Source organism: Heptranchias perlo, chromosome 23 (assembly GCF_035084215.1).
Source record: "Heptranchias perlo isolate sHepPer1 chromosome 23, sHepPer1.hap1, whole genome shotgun sequence".
NCBI lineage: Eukaryota > Metazoa > Chordata > Chondrichthyes > Hexanchiformes > Hexanchidae > Heptranchias > Heptranchias perlo.
In genome coordinates, this window is record NC_090347.1 from 46,796,596 (window position 1) to 46,812,371 (window position 15,776).

Consider the following 15,776-nt stretch of genomic DNA (forward strand, 5'->3'; position numbering starts at 1 on the left):
GGAAAGAACCACTGGTGCCTCACTGGTGGAAGCTCTGACTGCCACTGAACCACACAGATTCCCTGATCTGTGTTATCTATCTCAGCCAAGATAGTGGGCAGGTGCTAAAACTGGCCCCAACATCTCCAGGTGAGGCTGGGCAAGACTAGTCAGAACTCCCATTGCTGAGGAGTGTTCTGTAAGAAAGTGGACGAGGCCAGGACAGGTTGAGGCTTCCCCATTCTCTCCCCCTCCCCCTGTCAATAACCTGCCAGCACCGACTGGCTCACACATGAAGAAAAATGGCCACTTGAAGAATGGGAGAGATACGTCAGCTGTGGCTCAGTGGGTAACTCAATCACCTGAGTCAGGTCATGGGTTCAAAGTCCCACTCCCCGGTGTCCTGGCCAATATTTATCCCTCAAGTTATCTCTGCTTTGTGTGACCTTCTAATAGGCAATTTACAGTGTTTTCCTACATTACAACAGTGACTACACACAACCCATTGGCTGTGAAGTACTTTGGGATACTCGGAGAATGTGAAAGGCATGATATAAATGCAAGTTCTTTATTTTATTTTGCTAGAGGCTACGTGCACCTGTAAAACAGTAAATCAATGCCTCTCCGCCTTCAGAACGCCTGGGGGAGGGAGGGGAGTTTTTTGATGAGCATCACTTGAAATCACTTTTTTTGTTAGTGTAGTTTAATACTGAGAGTGGGTACTGGTTAATAAAACATGTTTGTACTGAGAGGAGCACTCACCAGTAAGGAACAGCAAACAAGGATGTAGAGTCCAGCTCCCTTTATATTGTTCATTATCCTTTACTTTATTTAACATCCACCCCCATCACCCCTTGCTCTGTGGACTCCTGCTGACCACCCTCCAGTACCTCACCAATTAGCTATTCATTATATGTGAATGTGGTCAGCTATGTGACCACAGGGGCACCACAGCCAGGTCTGACCCAGTCTTTGCTGGCTATCCACAAACACATTCCAGCACAAGTCAGTGGAATTGGAGTGGGAACCGTGCTGATTGTGGTTTAAAGTATCCAAAGGACAACACTTCTAACATGGCTCTCCCTCAGTGCGGCACTGGAGTGGGGGGGCATTAAACCCACAACAGTAATTCAGTGAGTAGTGCTATTGACTGAGCCAAGCTGGCACCTTAATGGCAGGAGCATAGGACAAACCAGCTCCCCTTTCCTCCATCCTTCAGGGCGCTGGTTACATTCAGCAGGGTCCAAGTGGAACCTTTCAGGTTCCCAGTCGATAAGACTGAGTGACAACAATCCAGGCTGAAGGATTTCATCCATGGACTCTGACAGTGCAGAAGGCAGCCATTTGGCCCGTTGTGCCTGTGCCAGCTCTAAGAGTCTGTAACACAGGCTGCCTCACCCATTAAGCAATCCGGCCCGAGTCTGAGATACACAGGACTGTACTGGTCAGTGTGGCTCAGTGACTGATTGTTTTAACCAGCTGAGCCAGAGGGAGGTCTGGATATAAAACGGATCCCACCACACAGTGCTAAAACAAGAGAGATACTAAACATAACCGGTTCAGTTTTTAATTATTTTAATAAGGAATTTATGAAACAACAGAGACACACATATGAGGAAAACAAAATGAGGGAACTCATCTTCTGACCTATTTTACACTACTTTAATACAGCACCAAGGATGCTCTGTGGGACTACAACAATACAAATTGGTATAAAATAATGGGTTTGTCCTTACACTGATACAGGAAATGGCAACCGTTGAGCGAGCTATGCCAGTTTCAAACACCTTAAAACAATGAAATGAATAATTTACCGTATTACAAATTTTTAAAAGCTAGATCAGGAGCCAAACACAAATAGATAGAATAAAAAAATAGTTTGCTAAAATGGATTTTTTTGGACTTAGAACTCTGGTTTGGTCGAGTATTCATACTGTTGGACACTTCAGTAAAAACCATTTGATTCCGATTGTTCTGTATAAACTGGTCATTTTTATTATTTAAAATCGAATGTAATAAGATTAACCAGCAAACCATAAAAGCTCTTATGAAAGTGTACGTGGACGTAAAATATTCTACAAGTGTTTTCCAAACTGCTGCTGAAAGTAAGTTGCTGCTTTGTCAGAAGCGCTGATGATCCAGGGATCAGACAAACACAAGGGGAGTGAGAGCTGTCAGTACAGGCCCCCAGTCTGCTGCTGGAATACGTCGATCGTGTCCTCATCTTCCATCTCCAACTGCAACAACCCAAGAGAACAGTTAACAGCGAGACAAGGACATCATCAATACAAGGACATCATCAATACAAGGACCACCGTCAACACAAGGACCACCGTCAACACAAGGACCACCGTCAACACAAGGACCACCGTCAACACAAGGACCACCGTCAACACAAGGACCACCGTCAACACAAGGACCACCGTCAACACAAGGACCACCGTCAACACAAGGACCACCATCAAGGACCACCGTCAATACAAGGGCATCATCAATACAAGGACCACCGTCAATACAAGGACCACCGTCAATACAAGGACCACCGTCAATACAAGGACCACCGTCAATACAAGGACCACCGTCAATACAAGGACCACCGTCAATACAAGGACCACCGTCAACACAAGGACCACCGTCAACACAAGGACCACCGTCAACACAAGGACCACCGTCAACACAAGGACCACCGTCAACACAAGGACCACCGTCAACACAAGGACCACCATCAAGGACCATCGTCAATACAAGGACCACCGTCAATACAAGGACCACCGTCAATACAAGGACCACCGTCAATACAAGGACCACCGTCAATACAAGGACCACCGTCAATACAAGGACCACCGTCAACACAAGGACCACCATCAAGGACCACCGTCAATACAAGGACCACCGTCAATACAAGGACCACCGTCAATACAAGGACCACCATCAAGGACCACCGTCAACACAAGGACCACCGTCAACACAAGGACCACCGTCAACACAAGGACCACCGTCAATACAAGGACCACCGTCAACACAAGGACCACCATCAAGGACCATCATCAATACAAGGACCACCGTCAATACAAGGACCACCGTCAACACAAGGACCACCGTCAACACAAGGACCACCGTCAACACAAGGACCACCGTCAACACAAGGACCACCGTCAACACAAGGACCACCGTCAACACAAGGACCACCGTCAACACAAGGACCACCGTCAAGGACCACCGTCAATACAAGGACCACCGTCAATACAAGGACCACCGTCAATACAAGGACCACCGTCAATACAAGGACCACCGTCAATACAAGGACCACCGTCAATACAAGGACCACCATCAAGGACCACCGTCAATACAAGGGCATCATCAATACAAGGACCACCGTCAATACAAGGACCACCGTCAATACAAGGACCACCGTCAACACAAGGACCACCATCAAGGACCACCGTCAATACAAGGGCATCCGTCAATACAAGGACCACCGTCAATACAAGGACCACCGTCAATACAAGGACCACCGTCAATACAAGGACCACCGTCAAGGACCACCTTCAATACAAGGGCATCATCAATACAAGGACCACCGTCAATACAAGGACCACCGTCAATACAAGGACCACCGTCAATACAAGGACATCCGTCAATACAAGGACCACCGTCAATACAAGGACCACCGTCAATACAAGGACCACCAATACAAGGCAACATGTGCTCCACTGCAGCTGATAGCGAAAATCATGAACTACACCAGTAATTACATAAGAAATAGGAGCAGGAAGAAACCATACGGCCCCTCGAGCCCACTCCGCACATTTTATTTTCTCTCTCGCTCAGTCTGCAGCTAGATTTTATTTTGTCTTTCTCTCCATCTGTAGCTATGGATTTTATTTTGTGACACTCAATCTGAAGTGACAGATTTTATTCCCTCCCTTTCTCTCCCCTCAGTAGTGATCGATTTTACTGTCTCTCACTCTCTCGTCACAGGATTTTACTCTCTCGTCACAGGATTTTACTCTCTCGTCACAGGATTTTACTCTCTCGTCACAGGATTTTACTCTCTCGTCACAGGATTTTACTCTCTCGTCACAGGATTTTACACTCTCGTCACAGGATTTTACTCTCTCGTCACAGGATTTTACTCTCTCGTCACAGGATTTTACTCTCTCGTCACAGGATTTTACTCTCTCGTCACAGGATTTTACTCTCTCGTCACAGGATTTTACTCTCTCGTCACAGGATTTGACAGTCTCTCTCTCTCTCTCTCTCTCTCGTCACAGATTTTACTGTCTCTCTGGTCACAGATTTTACTGTCTCTCTCTCTCTCTCTCTCTCTGTCTCTCTGGTCACAGATTTTACTGTGTCTCTCTCTCTCTCTGGTCACAGATTTTACTGTCCCTCTCTCTCTCGTCACAGATTTTACTGTCTGTCTCTCTCTCTCGTCACAGATTTTACTGTCTGTCTCTCTCTCTCGTCACAGATTTTACTGTCTGTCTCTCTCTCTCGTCACAGATTTTACCGTCTCTCTCTCTCGTCACAGATTTTACCGTCTCTCTCTCTCGTCACAGATTTTACCGTCTCTCTCTCTCGTCACAGATTTTACCGTCTCTCTCTCTCGTCACAGATTTTACTGTCTCTCTCTCTCTCGTCACAGATTTTACCGTCTCTCTCTCCTCACAGATTTTACCGTCTCTCTCTCTCGTCACAGATTTTACTGTCTCTCTCTCTCTCTCGTCACAGATCTTACCGTCTCTCTCTCTCGTCACAGATTTTACCGTCTCTCTCTCGTCACAGATTTTACCGTCTCTCTCTCTCGTCACAGATTTTACCGTCTCTCTCTCTCGTCACAGATTTTACCGTCTCTCTCTCTCTCGTCACAGATTTTACCGTCTCTCTCTCTCTCGTCACAGATTTTACTGTCTCTCCCTCGTCACAGATTTTACTGTCTCTCTCTCTCGTCAGATTTTACTGTCTCTCTCTCTCGTCACAGATTTTACTGTCTCTCTCTCGTCACAGATTTTACTGTCTGTCTCACTCTCGACACAGATTTTACTGTCTCTCTCTCTCGTCACAGATTTTACTGTCTCTCTCTCTCGTCACAGATTATAATGACTCTCTCTCGTCACAGATTTTACAGTCTCTCTCTCGTCACAGATTTTACAGTCTCTCTCTCGTCACAGATTTTACAGTCTCTCTCTCGTCACAGATTTTACAGTCTCTCTCTCGTCACAGATTTTACAGTCTCTCTCTCATCACAGATTTTACAGTCTCTCTCTCTTCACAGATTTTACAGTCTCTCTCTCTTCACAGATTTTACAGTCTCTCTTCACAGATTTTACAGTCTCTCTCTCGTCACAGATTTTACTGTCTGTCTCACTCTCGACACAGATTTTACTGTCTCTCTCTCTCGTCACAGATTTTACTGTCTCTCTCTCTCGTCACAGATTTTACAGTCTCTCTCTCGTCACAGATTTTACAGTCTCTCTCTCGTCACAGATTTTACAGTCTCTCTCTCGTCACAGATTTTACAGTCTCTCTCTCGTCACAGATTTTACAGTCTCTCTCTCGTCACAGATTTTACAGTCTCTCTCTCGTCACAGATTTTACAGTCTCTCTCTCGTCACAGATTTTACAGTCTCTCTCTCTTCACAGATTTTACAGTCTCTCTCTCTTCACAGATTTTACAGTCTCTCTCTCTTCACAGATTTTACAGTCTCTCTCTCTTCACAGATTTTACAGTCTCTCTCTTCACAGATTTTACAGTCTCTCTCTTCACAGATTTTACAGTCTCTCTCTCTTCACAGATTTTACAGTCTCTCTCTCTTCACAGATTTTACAGTCTCTCTCTCTTCACAGATTTTACAGTCTCTCTCTCTTCACAGATTTTACAGTCTCTCTCTTCACAGATTTTACAGTCTCTCTCTCTTCACAGATTTTACAGTCTCTCTCTCTCTCTCTCTCTCTCTCTCGTCACAGATCTTACCGTCTCTCTCTCTCGTCACAGATCTTACCGTCTCTCTCTCTCGTCACAGATTTTACTGTCTCTCTCTCTCGTCACAGATTTTACTGTCTCTCTCTCTCGTCACAGATTTTACTGTCTCTCTCTCTCGTCACAGATTTTACTGTCTGTCTCTCTCTCTCGTCACAGATTTTACCGTCTCTCTCTCTCGTCACAGATTTTACCGTCTCTCTCTCTCGTCACAGATTTTACTGTCTCGATCTCTCTCGTCACAGATTTTACCGTCTCTCTCTCTGGTCACAGATTTTACCGTCCCTCTCTCTCGTCACAGATTTTACCGTCTCTCTCTCGTCACAGATTTTACTGTCTCTCTCTCTCTGGTCACAGATTTTACCGTCCCTCTCTCTCGTCACAGATTTTACCGTCTCTCTCTCTCGTCACAGATTTTACTGTCTCTCTCTCTCTCTCGTCACAGATTTTACAGTCTGTCTCTCTCGTCACAGATTTTACCGTCTCTCTCTCTCTCGTCACAGATTTTACCGTCTCTCTCTCTCGTCACAGATTTTACCGTCTCTCTCTCTCTCTCTCGTCACAGATTTTACTGTCTGTCTCTCTCTCTCGTCACAGATTTTACAGTCTGTCTCTCTCGTCACAGATTTTACCGTCTCTCTCTCTCTCGTCACAGATTTTACCGTCTCTCTCTCTCTCTCTGGTCACAGATTTTACCGTCCCTCTCTCTCGTCACAGATTTTACCGTCTCTCTCTCTCGTCACAGATTTTACTGTCTCTCTCTCTCTCTCGTCACAGATTTTACTGTCTGTCTCTCTCTCTCGTCACAGATTTTACAGTCTGTCTCTCTCGTCACAGATTTTACCGTCTCTCTCTCTCTCGTCACAGATTTTACCGTCTCTCTCTCTCTCGTCACAGATTTTACCGTCTCTCTCTCTCTCGTCACAGATTTTACCGTCTCTCTCTCTCTCTCGTCACAGATTTTACCGTCTCTCTCTCTCTCTCGTCACAGATTTTACTGTCTCTCTCTCTCTCGTCACAGATTTTACCGTCTCTCTCTCCTCACAGATTTTACCGTCTCTCTCTCTCGTCACAGATTTTACTGTCTCTCTCTCTCTCTCGTCACAGATTTTACTGTCTGACTCTCAAGTCACAGATTTTACCGTCTCTCTCTCTCTCGTCACAGATTTTACCGTCTCTCTCTCTCTCGTCACAGATTTTACCGTCTCTCTCTCTCGGCACAGATTTCACCGTCTCTCTCTCTCGGCACAGATCTTACCGTCTCTCTCTCTCTCGTCACAGATTTTAGCGTCTCTCTCTCTCGTCACAGATCTTACCGTCTCTCTCTCTCTCGTCACAGATTTTACCGTCTCTCTCTCTCTCTCGTCACAGATTTTACCGTCTCTCTCTCTCTCGTCACAGATTTTACCGTCTCTCTCTCTCTCGTCACAGATTTTACCGTCTCTCTCTCTCTCGTCACAGATTTTACCGTCTCTCTCTCTCTCGTCACAGATCTTACCGTCTCTCTCTCTCGTCACAGATTTTACCGTCTCTCTCTCGTCACAGATTTTACCGTCTCTCTCTCTCGTCACAGATTTTACCGTCTCTCTCTCTCTCGTCACAGATTTTACTGTCTCTCCCTCGTCACAGATTTTACTGTCTCTCTCTCTCGTCAGATTTTACTGTCTCTCTCTCTCGTCACAGATTTTACAGTCTCTCTCTCGTCACAGATTTTACTGTCTCTCTCTCTCGTCAGATTTTACTGTCTCTCTCTCTCGTCACAGATTTTACTGTCTCTCTCTCGTCAAAGATTTTACTGTCTCTCTCTCGTCAAAGATTTTACTGTCTGACTCTTCCCCCCGTCAGATTTTGCTGTCTCTCTCTCTCACTCTCTCTCTCTCGTCACAGATTTTACTGTCTGTCTCACTCTCGACACAGATTTTACTGTCTCTCTCTCTCGTCACAGATTTTACTGTCTCTCTCTCTCGTCACAGATTTTACTGTCTCTCTCTCGTCACAGATTTTACAGTCTCTCTCTCGTCACAGATTTTACAGTCTCTCTCTCGTCACAGATTTTACAGTCTCTCTCTCTTCACAGATTTTACAGTCTCTCTCTCTTCACAGATTTTACAGTCTCTCTCTCTTCACAGATTTTACAGTCTCTCTCTCTTCACAGATTTTACAGTCTCTCTCTCTTCACAGATTTTACAGTCTCTCTCTCTTCACAGATTTTACAGTCTCTCTCTCTTCACAGATTTTACAGTCTGACTCTTCCCCCGTCAGATTTTGCTGTCTCTCTCTCTCACTCTCTCTCTCTCGTCACAGATTTTACTGTCTCTCTCTCTCTCTGGTCACAGATTTTACTGTCCCTCTCTCTCTCGTCACAGATTTTACTGTCTGTCTCTCTCTCTCGTCACAGATTTTACTGTCTGTCTCTCTCTCTCGTCACAGATTTTACTGTCTGTCTCTCTCTCTCGTCACAGATTTTACCGTCTCTCTCTCTCGTCACAGATTTTACCGTCTCTCTCTCTCGTCACAGATTTTACCGTCTCTCTCTCTCGTCACAGATTTTACCGTCTCTCTCTCTCGTCACAGATTTTACTGTCTCTCTCTCTCTCGTCACAGATTTTACCGTCTCTCTCTCCTCACAGATTTTACCGTCTCTCTCTCTCGTCACAGATTTTACTGTCTCTCTCTCTCTCTCGTCACAGATCTTACCGTCTCTCTCTCTCGTCACAGATTTTACCGTCTCTCTCTCGTCACAGATTTTACCGTCTCTCTCTCTCGTCACAGATTTTACCGTCTCTCTCTCTCGTCACAGATTTTACCGTCTCTCTCTCTCTCGTCACAGATTTTACCGTCTCTCTCTCTCTCGTCACAGATTTTACTGTCTCTCCCTCGTCACAGATTTTACTGTCTCTCTCTCTCGTCAGATTTTACTGTCTCTCTCTCTCGTCACAGATTTTACTGTCTCTCTCTCGTCACAGATTTTACTGTCTGTCTCACTCTCGACACAGATTTTACTGTCTCTCTCTCTCGTCACAGATTTTACTGTCTCTCTCTCTCGTCACAGATTATAATGACTCTCTCTCGTCACAGATTTTACAGTCTCTCTCTCGTCACAGATTTTACAGTCTCTCTCTCGTCACAGATTTTACAGTCTCTCTCTCGTCACAGATTTTACAGTCTCTCTCTCGTCACAGATTTTACAGTCTCTCTCTCATCACAGATTTTACAGTCTCTCTCTCTTCACAGATTTTACAGTCTCTCTCTCTTCACAGATTTTACAGTCTCTCTTCACAGATTTTACAGTCTCTCTCTCGTCACAGATTTTACTGTCTGTCTCACTCTCGACACAGATTTTACTGTCTCTCTCTCTCGTCACAGATTTTACTGTCTCTCTCTCTCGTCACAGATTTTACAGTCTCTCTCTCGTCACAGATTTTACAGTCTCTCTCTCGTCACAGATTTTACAGTCTCTCTCTCGTCACAGATTTTACAGTCTCTCTCTCGTCACAGATTTTACAGTCTCTCTCTCGTCACAGATTTTACAGTCTCTCTCTCGTCACAGATTTTACAGTCTCTCTCTCGTCACAGATTTTACAGTCTCTCTCTCTTCACAGATTTTACAGTCTCTCTCTCTTCACAGATTTTACAGTCTCTCTCTCTTCACAGATTTTACAGTCTCTCTCTCTTCACAGATTTTACAGTCTCTCTCTTCACAGATTTTACAGTCTCTCTCTTCACAGATTTTACAGTCTCTCTCTCTTCACAGATTTTACAGTCTCTCTCTCTTCACAGATTTTACAGTCTCTCTCTCTTCACAGATTTTACAGTCTCTCTCTCTTCACAGATTTTACAGTCTCTCTCTTCACAGATTTTACAGTCTCTCTCTCTTCACAGATTTTACAGTCTCTCTCTCTCTCTCTCTCTCTCTCTCGTCACAGATCTTACCGTCTCTCTCTCTCGTCACAGATCTTACCGTCTCTCTCTCTCGTCACAGATTTTACTGTCTCTCTCTCTCGTCACAGATTTTACTGTCTCTCTCTCTCGTCACAGATTTTACTGTCTCTCTCTCTCGTCACAGATTTTACTGTCTGTCTCTCTCTCTCGTCACAGATTTTACCGTCTCTCTCTCTCGTCACAGATTTTACCGTCTCTCTCTCTCGTCACAGATTTTACTGTCTCGATCTCTCTCGTCACAGATTTTACCGTCTCTCTCTCTGGTCACAGATTTTACCGTCCCTCTCTCTCGTCACAGATTTTACCGTCTCTCTCTCGTCACAGATTTTACTGTCTCTCTCTCTCTGGTCACAGATTTTACCGTCCCTCTCTCTCGTCACAGATTTTACCGTCTCTCTCTCTCGTCACAGATTTTACTGTCTCTCTCTCTCTCTCGTCACAGATTTTACAGTCTGTCTCTCTCGTCACAGATTTTACCGTCTCTCTCTCTCTCGTCACAGATTTTACCGTCTCTCTCTCTCGTCACAGATTTTACCGTCTCTCTCTCTCTCTCTCGTCACAGATTTTACTGTCTGTCTCTCTCTCTCGTCACAGATTTTACAGTCTGTCTCTCTCGTCACAGATTTTACCGTCTCTCTCTCTCTCGTCACAGATTTTACCGTCTCTCTCTCTCTCTCTGGTCACAGATTTTACCGTCCCTCTCTCTCGTCACAGATTTTACCGTCTCTCTCTCTCGTCACAGATTTTACTGTCTCTCTCTCTCTCTCGTCACAGATTTTACTGTCTGTCTCTCTCTCTCGTCACAGATTTTACAGTCTGTCTCTCTCGTCACAGATTTTACCGTCTCTCTCTCTCTCGTCACAGATTTTACCGTCTCTCTCTCTCTCGTCACAGATTTTACCGTCTCTCTCTCTCTCGTCACAGATTTTACCGTCTCTCTCTCTCTCTCGTCACAGATTTTACCGTCTCTCTCTCTCTCTCGTCACAGATTTTACTGTCTCTCTCTCTCTCGTCACAGATTTTACCGTCTCTCTCTCGTCACAGATTTTACCGTCTCTCTCTCTCGTCACAGATTTTACTGTCTCTCTCTCTCTCTCGTCACAGATTTTACTGTCTGACTCTCAAGTCACAGATTTTACCGTCTCTCTCTCTCTCGTCACAGATTTTACCGTCTCTCTCTCTCTCGTCACAGATTTTACCGTCTCTCTCTCTCGGCACAGATTTCACCGTCTCTCTCTCTCGGCACAGATCTTACCGTCTCTCTCTCTCTCGTCACAGATTTTAGCGTCTCTCTCTCTCGTCACAGATCTTACCGTCTCTCTCTCTCTCGTCACAGATTTTACCGTCTCTCTCTCTCTCTCGTCACAGATTTTACCGTCTCTCTCTCTCTCGTCACAGATTTTACCGTCTCTCTCTCTCTCGTCACAGATTTTACCGTCTCTCTCTCTCTCGTCACAGATTTTACCGTCTCTCTCTCTCTCGTCACAGATCTTACCGTCTCTCTCTCTCGTCACAGATTTTACCGTCTCTCTCTCGTCACAGATTTTACCGTCTCTCTCTCTCGTCACAGATTTTACCGTCTCTCTCTCTCTCGTCACAGATTTTACTGTCTCTCCCTCGTCACAGATTTTACTGTCTCTCTCTCTCGTCAGATTTTACTGTCTCTCTCTCTCGTCACAGATTTTACAGTCTCTCTCTCGTCACAGATTTTACTGTCTCTCTCTCTCGTCAGATTTTACTGTCTCTCTCTCTCGTCACAGATTTTACTGTCTCTCTCTCGTGAAAGATTTTACTGTCTCTCTCTCGTCAAAGATTTTACTGTCTGACTCTTCCCCCCGTCAGATTTTGCTGTCTCTCTCTCTCACTCTCTCTCTCTCGTCACAGATTTTACTGTCTGTCTCACTCTCGACACAGATTTTACTGTCTCTCTCTCTCGTCACAGATTTTACTGTCTCTCTCTCTCGTCACAGATTTTACTGTCTCTCTCTCGTCACAGATTTTACAGTCTCTCTCTCGTCACAGATTTTACAGTCTCTCTCTCGTCACAGATTTTACAGTCTCTCTCTCTTCACAGATTTTACAGTCTCTCTCTCTTCACAGATTTTACAGTCTCTCTCTCTTCACAGATTTTACAGTCTCTCTCTCTTCACAGATTTTACAGTCTCTCTCTCTTCACAGATTTTACAGTCTCTCTCTCTTCACAGATTTTACAGTCTCTCTCTCTTCACAGATTTTACAGTCTGACTCTTCCCCCGTCAGATTTTGCTGTCTCTCTCTCTCACTCTCTCTCTCTCGTCACAGATTTTACTGTCTGTCTCACTCTCGACACAGATTTTACTGTCTCTCTCTCTCGTCACAGATTTTACTGTCTCTCTCTCTCGTCACAGATTTTACTGTCTCTCTCTCTCGGCACAGATTTCACCGTCTCTCTCTCTCGGCACAGATCTTACCGTCTCTCTCTCTCTCGTCACAGATTTTAGCGTCTCTCTCTCTCGTCACAGATCTTACCGTCTCTCTCTCTCTCGTCACAGATTTTACCGTCTCTCTCTCTCTCTGTCACAGATTTTACCGTCTCTCTCTCTCTCGTCACAGATTTTACCGTCTCTCTCTCTCTCGTCACAGATTTTACCGTCTCTCTCTCTCTCGTCACAGATTTTACCGTCTCTCTCTCTCTCGTCACAGATTTTACCGTCTCTCTCTCGTCACAGATTTTACCGTCTCTCTCTCTCGTCACAGATTTTACCGTCTCTCTCTCTCTCGTCACAGATTTTACTGTCTCTCCCTCGTCACAGATTTTACTGTCTCTCTCTCTCGTCAGATTTTACTGTCTCTCTCTCTCGTCACAGATTTTACAGTCTCTCTCTCTCGTCAGATTTTACTGTCTCTCTCTCTCGTCACAGATTTTACAGTCTCTCTCTCGTCACAGATTTTACTGTCTCTCTCTCTCGTCAGATTTTACTGTCTCTCTCTCTCGTCACAGATTTTACTGTCTCTCTCTCGTCAAAGATTTTACTGTCTCTCTCTCGTCAAAGATTTTACTGTCTGACTCTTCCCCCCCGTCAGATTTTGCTGTCTCTCTCTCTCACTCTCTCTCTCTCGTCACAGATTTTACTGTCTGTCTCACTCTCGACACAGATTTTACTGTCTCTCTCTCTCGTCACAGATTTTACTGTCTCTCTCTCTCGTCACAGATTTTACTGTCTCTCTCTCTCGTCACAGATTTTACTGTCTCTCTCTCTCGTCACAGATTTTACTGTCTCTCTCTCTCGTCACAGATTTTACTGTCTCTCTCTCTCGTCACAGATTTTACTGTCTCTCTCTCGTCAAAGATTTTACTGTCTGACTCTTCCCCCGTCAGATTTTGCTGTCTCTCTCTCTCGCTCTCTCTCTCTCGTCACAGATTTTACTGTCTGTCTCACTCTCGACACAGATTTTACTGTCTCTCTCTCTCGTCACAGATTTTACTGTCTCTCTCTCTCGTCACAGATTTTACAGTCTCTCTCTCGTCACAGATTTTACAGTCTCTCTCTCGTCACAGATTTTACAGTCTCTCTCTCGTCACAGATTTTACAGTCTCTCTCTCTTCACAGATTTTACAGTCTCTCTCTCTTCACAGATTTTACAGTCTCTCTCTCTTCACAGATTTTACAGTCTCTCTCTCTTCACAGATTTTACAGTCTCTCTCTCTTCACAGATTTTACAGTCTCTCTCTCTTCACAGATTTTACAGTCTCTCTCTCTTCACAGATTTTACAGTCTCTCTCTCTTCACAGATTTTACAGTCTCTCTCTCTTCACAGATTTTACAGTCTCTCTCTCTCGTCACAGATTTTGCTGTCTCTCTCTCGTCACGGATTTTGCTGTCTCTCTCTCGTCACGGATTTTGTCTCTCTCTCTCGTCACGGATTTTGTCTCTCTCTCCCGTCACGGATTTTACTGTCTCTCTCTCTCGTCACAGATTTTACAGTCTCTCTCTCTCGTCACAGATTTTACAGTCTCTCTCTCTTCACAGATTTTACAGTCTCTCTCTCTTCACAGATTTTACAGTCTCTCTCTCTTCACAGATTTTACAGTCTCTCTCTTCACAGATTTTACAGTCTCTCTCTCTTCACAGATTTTACAGTCTCTCTCTCTTCACAGATTTTACAGTCTCTCTCTCTTCACAGATTTTACAGTCTCTCTCTCTCTCTCTCTCGTCACAGATCTTACCGTCTCTCTCTCTCGTCACAGATCTTACCGTCTCTCTCTCTCGTCACAGATTTTACTGTCTCTCTCTCTCGTCACAGATTTTACTGTCTGTCTCTCTCTCTCGTCACAGATTTTACTGTCTGTCTCTCTCTCTCGTCACAGATTTTACCGTCTCTCTCTCTCGTCACAGATTTTACCGTCTCTCTCTCTGGTCACAGATTTTACCGTCCCTCTCTCTCGTCACAGATTTTACCGTCCCTCTCTCTCGTCACAGATTTTACCGTCTCTCTCTCTCGTCACAGATTTTACTGTCTCTCTCTCTCTGGTCACAGATTTTACCGTCCCTCTCTCTCTGGTCACAGATTTTACCGTCTCTCTCTCTCGTCACAGATTTTACTGTCTCTCCCTCTCTCTCGTCACAGATTTTACCGTCTCTCTCTCTCTCTTGTCACAGATTTTACCGTCTCTCTCTCTCTCGTCACAGATTTTACCGTCTCTCTCTCTCTCGTCACAGATTTTACCGTCTCTCTCTCCTCACAGATTTTACCGTCTCTCTCTCTCGTCACAGATTTTACTGTCTCTCTCTCTCTCGTCACAGATTTTACTGTCTGACTCTCTCGTCACAGATTTTACCGTCTCTCTCTCTCTCGTCACAGATTTTACCGTCTCTCTCTCTCTCTCGTCACAGATTTTACCGTCTCTCTCTCTCTCGTCACAGATTTTACCGTCTCTCTCTCTCTCGTCACAGATTTTACCGTCTCTCTCTCTCGGCACAGATTTCACCGTCTCTCTCTCTCGGCACAGATCTTACCGTCTCTCTCTCTCGTCACAGATCTTACCGTCTCTCTCTCTCTCGTCACAGATTTTACTGTCTGTCTCTCTCTCTCGTCACAGATTTTACTGTCCGTCTCTCTCTCTCGTCACAGATTTTACCGTCTCTCTCTCTCGTCACAGATTTTACCGTCTCTCTCTCTCTCGTCACAGATTTTACCGTCTCTCTCTCTCGGCACAGATTTTACCGTCTCTCTCTCTCGTCACAGATCTTACCGTCTCTCTCTCTCTCGTCACAGATTTTAGCGTCTCTCTCTCTCGTCACAGATCTTACCGTCTCTCTCTCTCTCGTCACAGATCTTACCGTCTCTCTCTCTCGTCACAGATCTTACCGTCTCTCTCTCTCGTCACAGATCTTACCGTCTCTCTCTCTCGTCACAGATCTTACCGTCTCTCTCTGTCGTCACAGATCTTACCGTCTCTCTCCCTCTCTCGTCACAGATTTTACCGTCTCTCTCCCTCTCTCGTCACAGATTTTACTGTCTCTCTCCCTCTCTCGTCACAGATTTTACCGTCTCTCTCTCCTCACAGATTTTACCGTCTCTCTCTCTCGTCACAGATTTTACTGTCTCTCTCTCTCTCTCTCGTCACAGATCTTACCGTCTCTCTCTCTCGTCACAGATTTTACCGTCTCTCTCTCGTCACAGATTTTACCGTCTCTCTCTCTCGTCACAGATTTTACCGTCTCTCTCTCTCGTCACAGATTTTACCGTCTCTCTCTCTCTCTCGTCACAGATTTTACTGTCTCTCCCTCGTCACAGATTTTACTGTCTCTCTCTCTCGTCAGATTTTACTGTCTCTCTCTCTCGTCACAGATTTTACAGTCTCTCTCTCGTCACAGATTTTACTGTCTCT

At 45.0% G+C, this 15,776-nt stretch overlaps 1 protein-coding gene across 1 annotated transcript in view; it reads right to left on the bottom strand.

Moving 5' to 3' along the window:
• Positions 1-1,537: 1,537 nt before the first annotated feature.
• LOC137341428 (small ubiquitin-related modifier 2) overlaps positions 1,538-15,776 on the bottom strand; it is a 107,020-nt gene continuing 92,781 nt past the window's right edge. Inside the window, exon 4 of the mRNA XM_068004542.1 lies at positions 1,538-2,216. Coding sequence (XP_067860643.1) covers positions 2,154-2,216 — 63 coding nt within the window. The 3' untranslated portion in view covers positions 1,538-2,153. The remainder of the gene's footprint in view (positions 2,217-15,776) is intronic.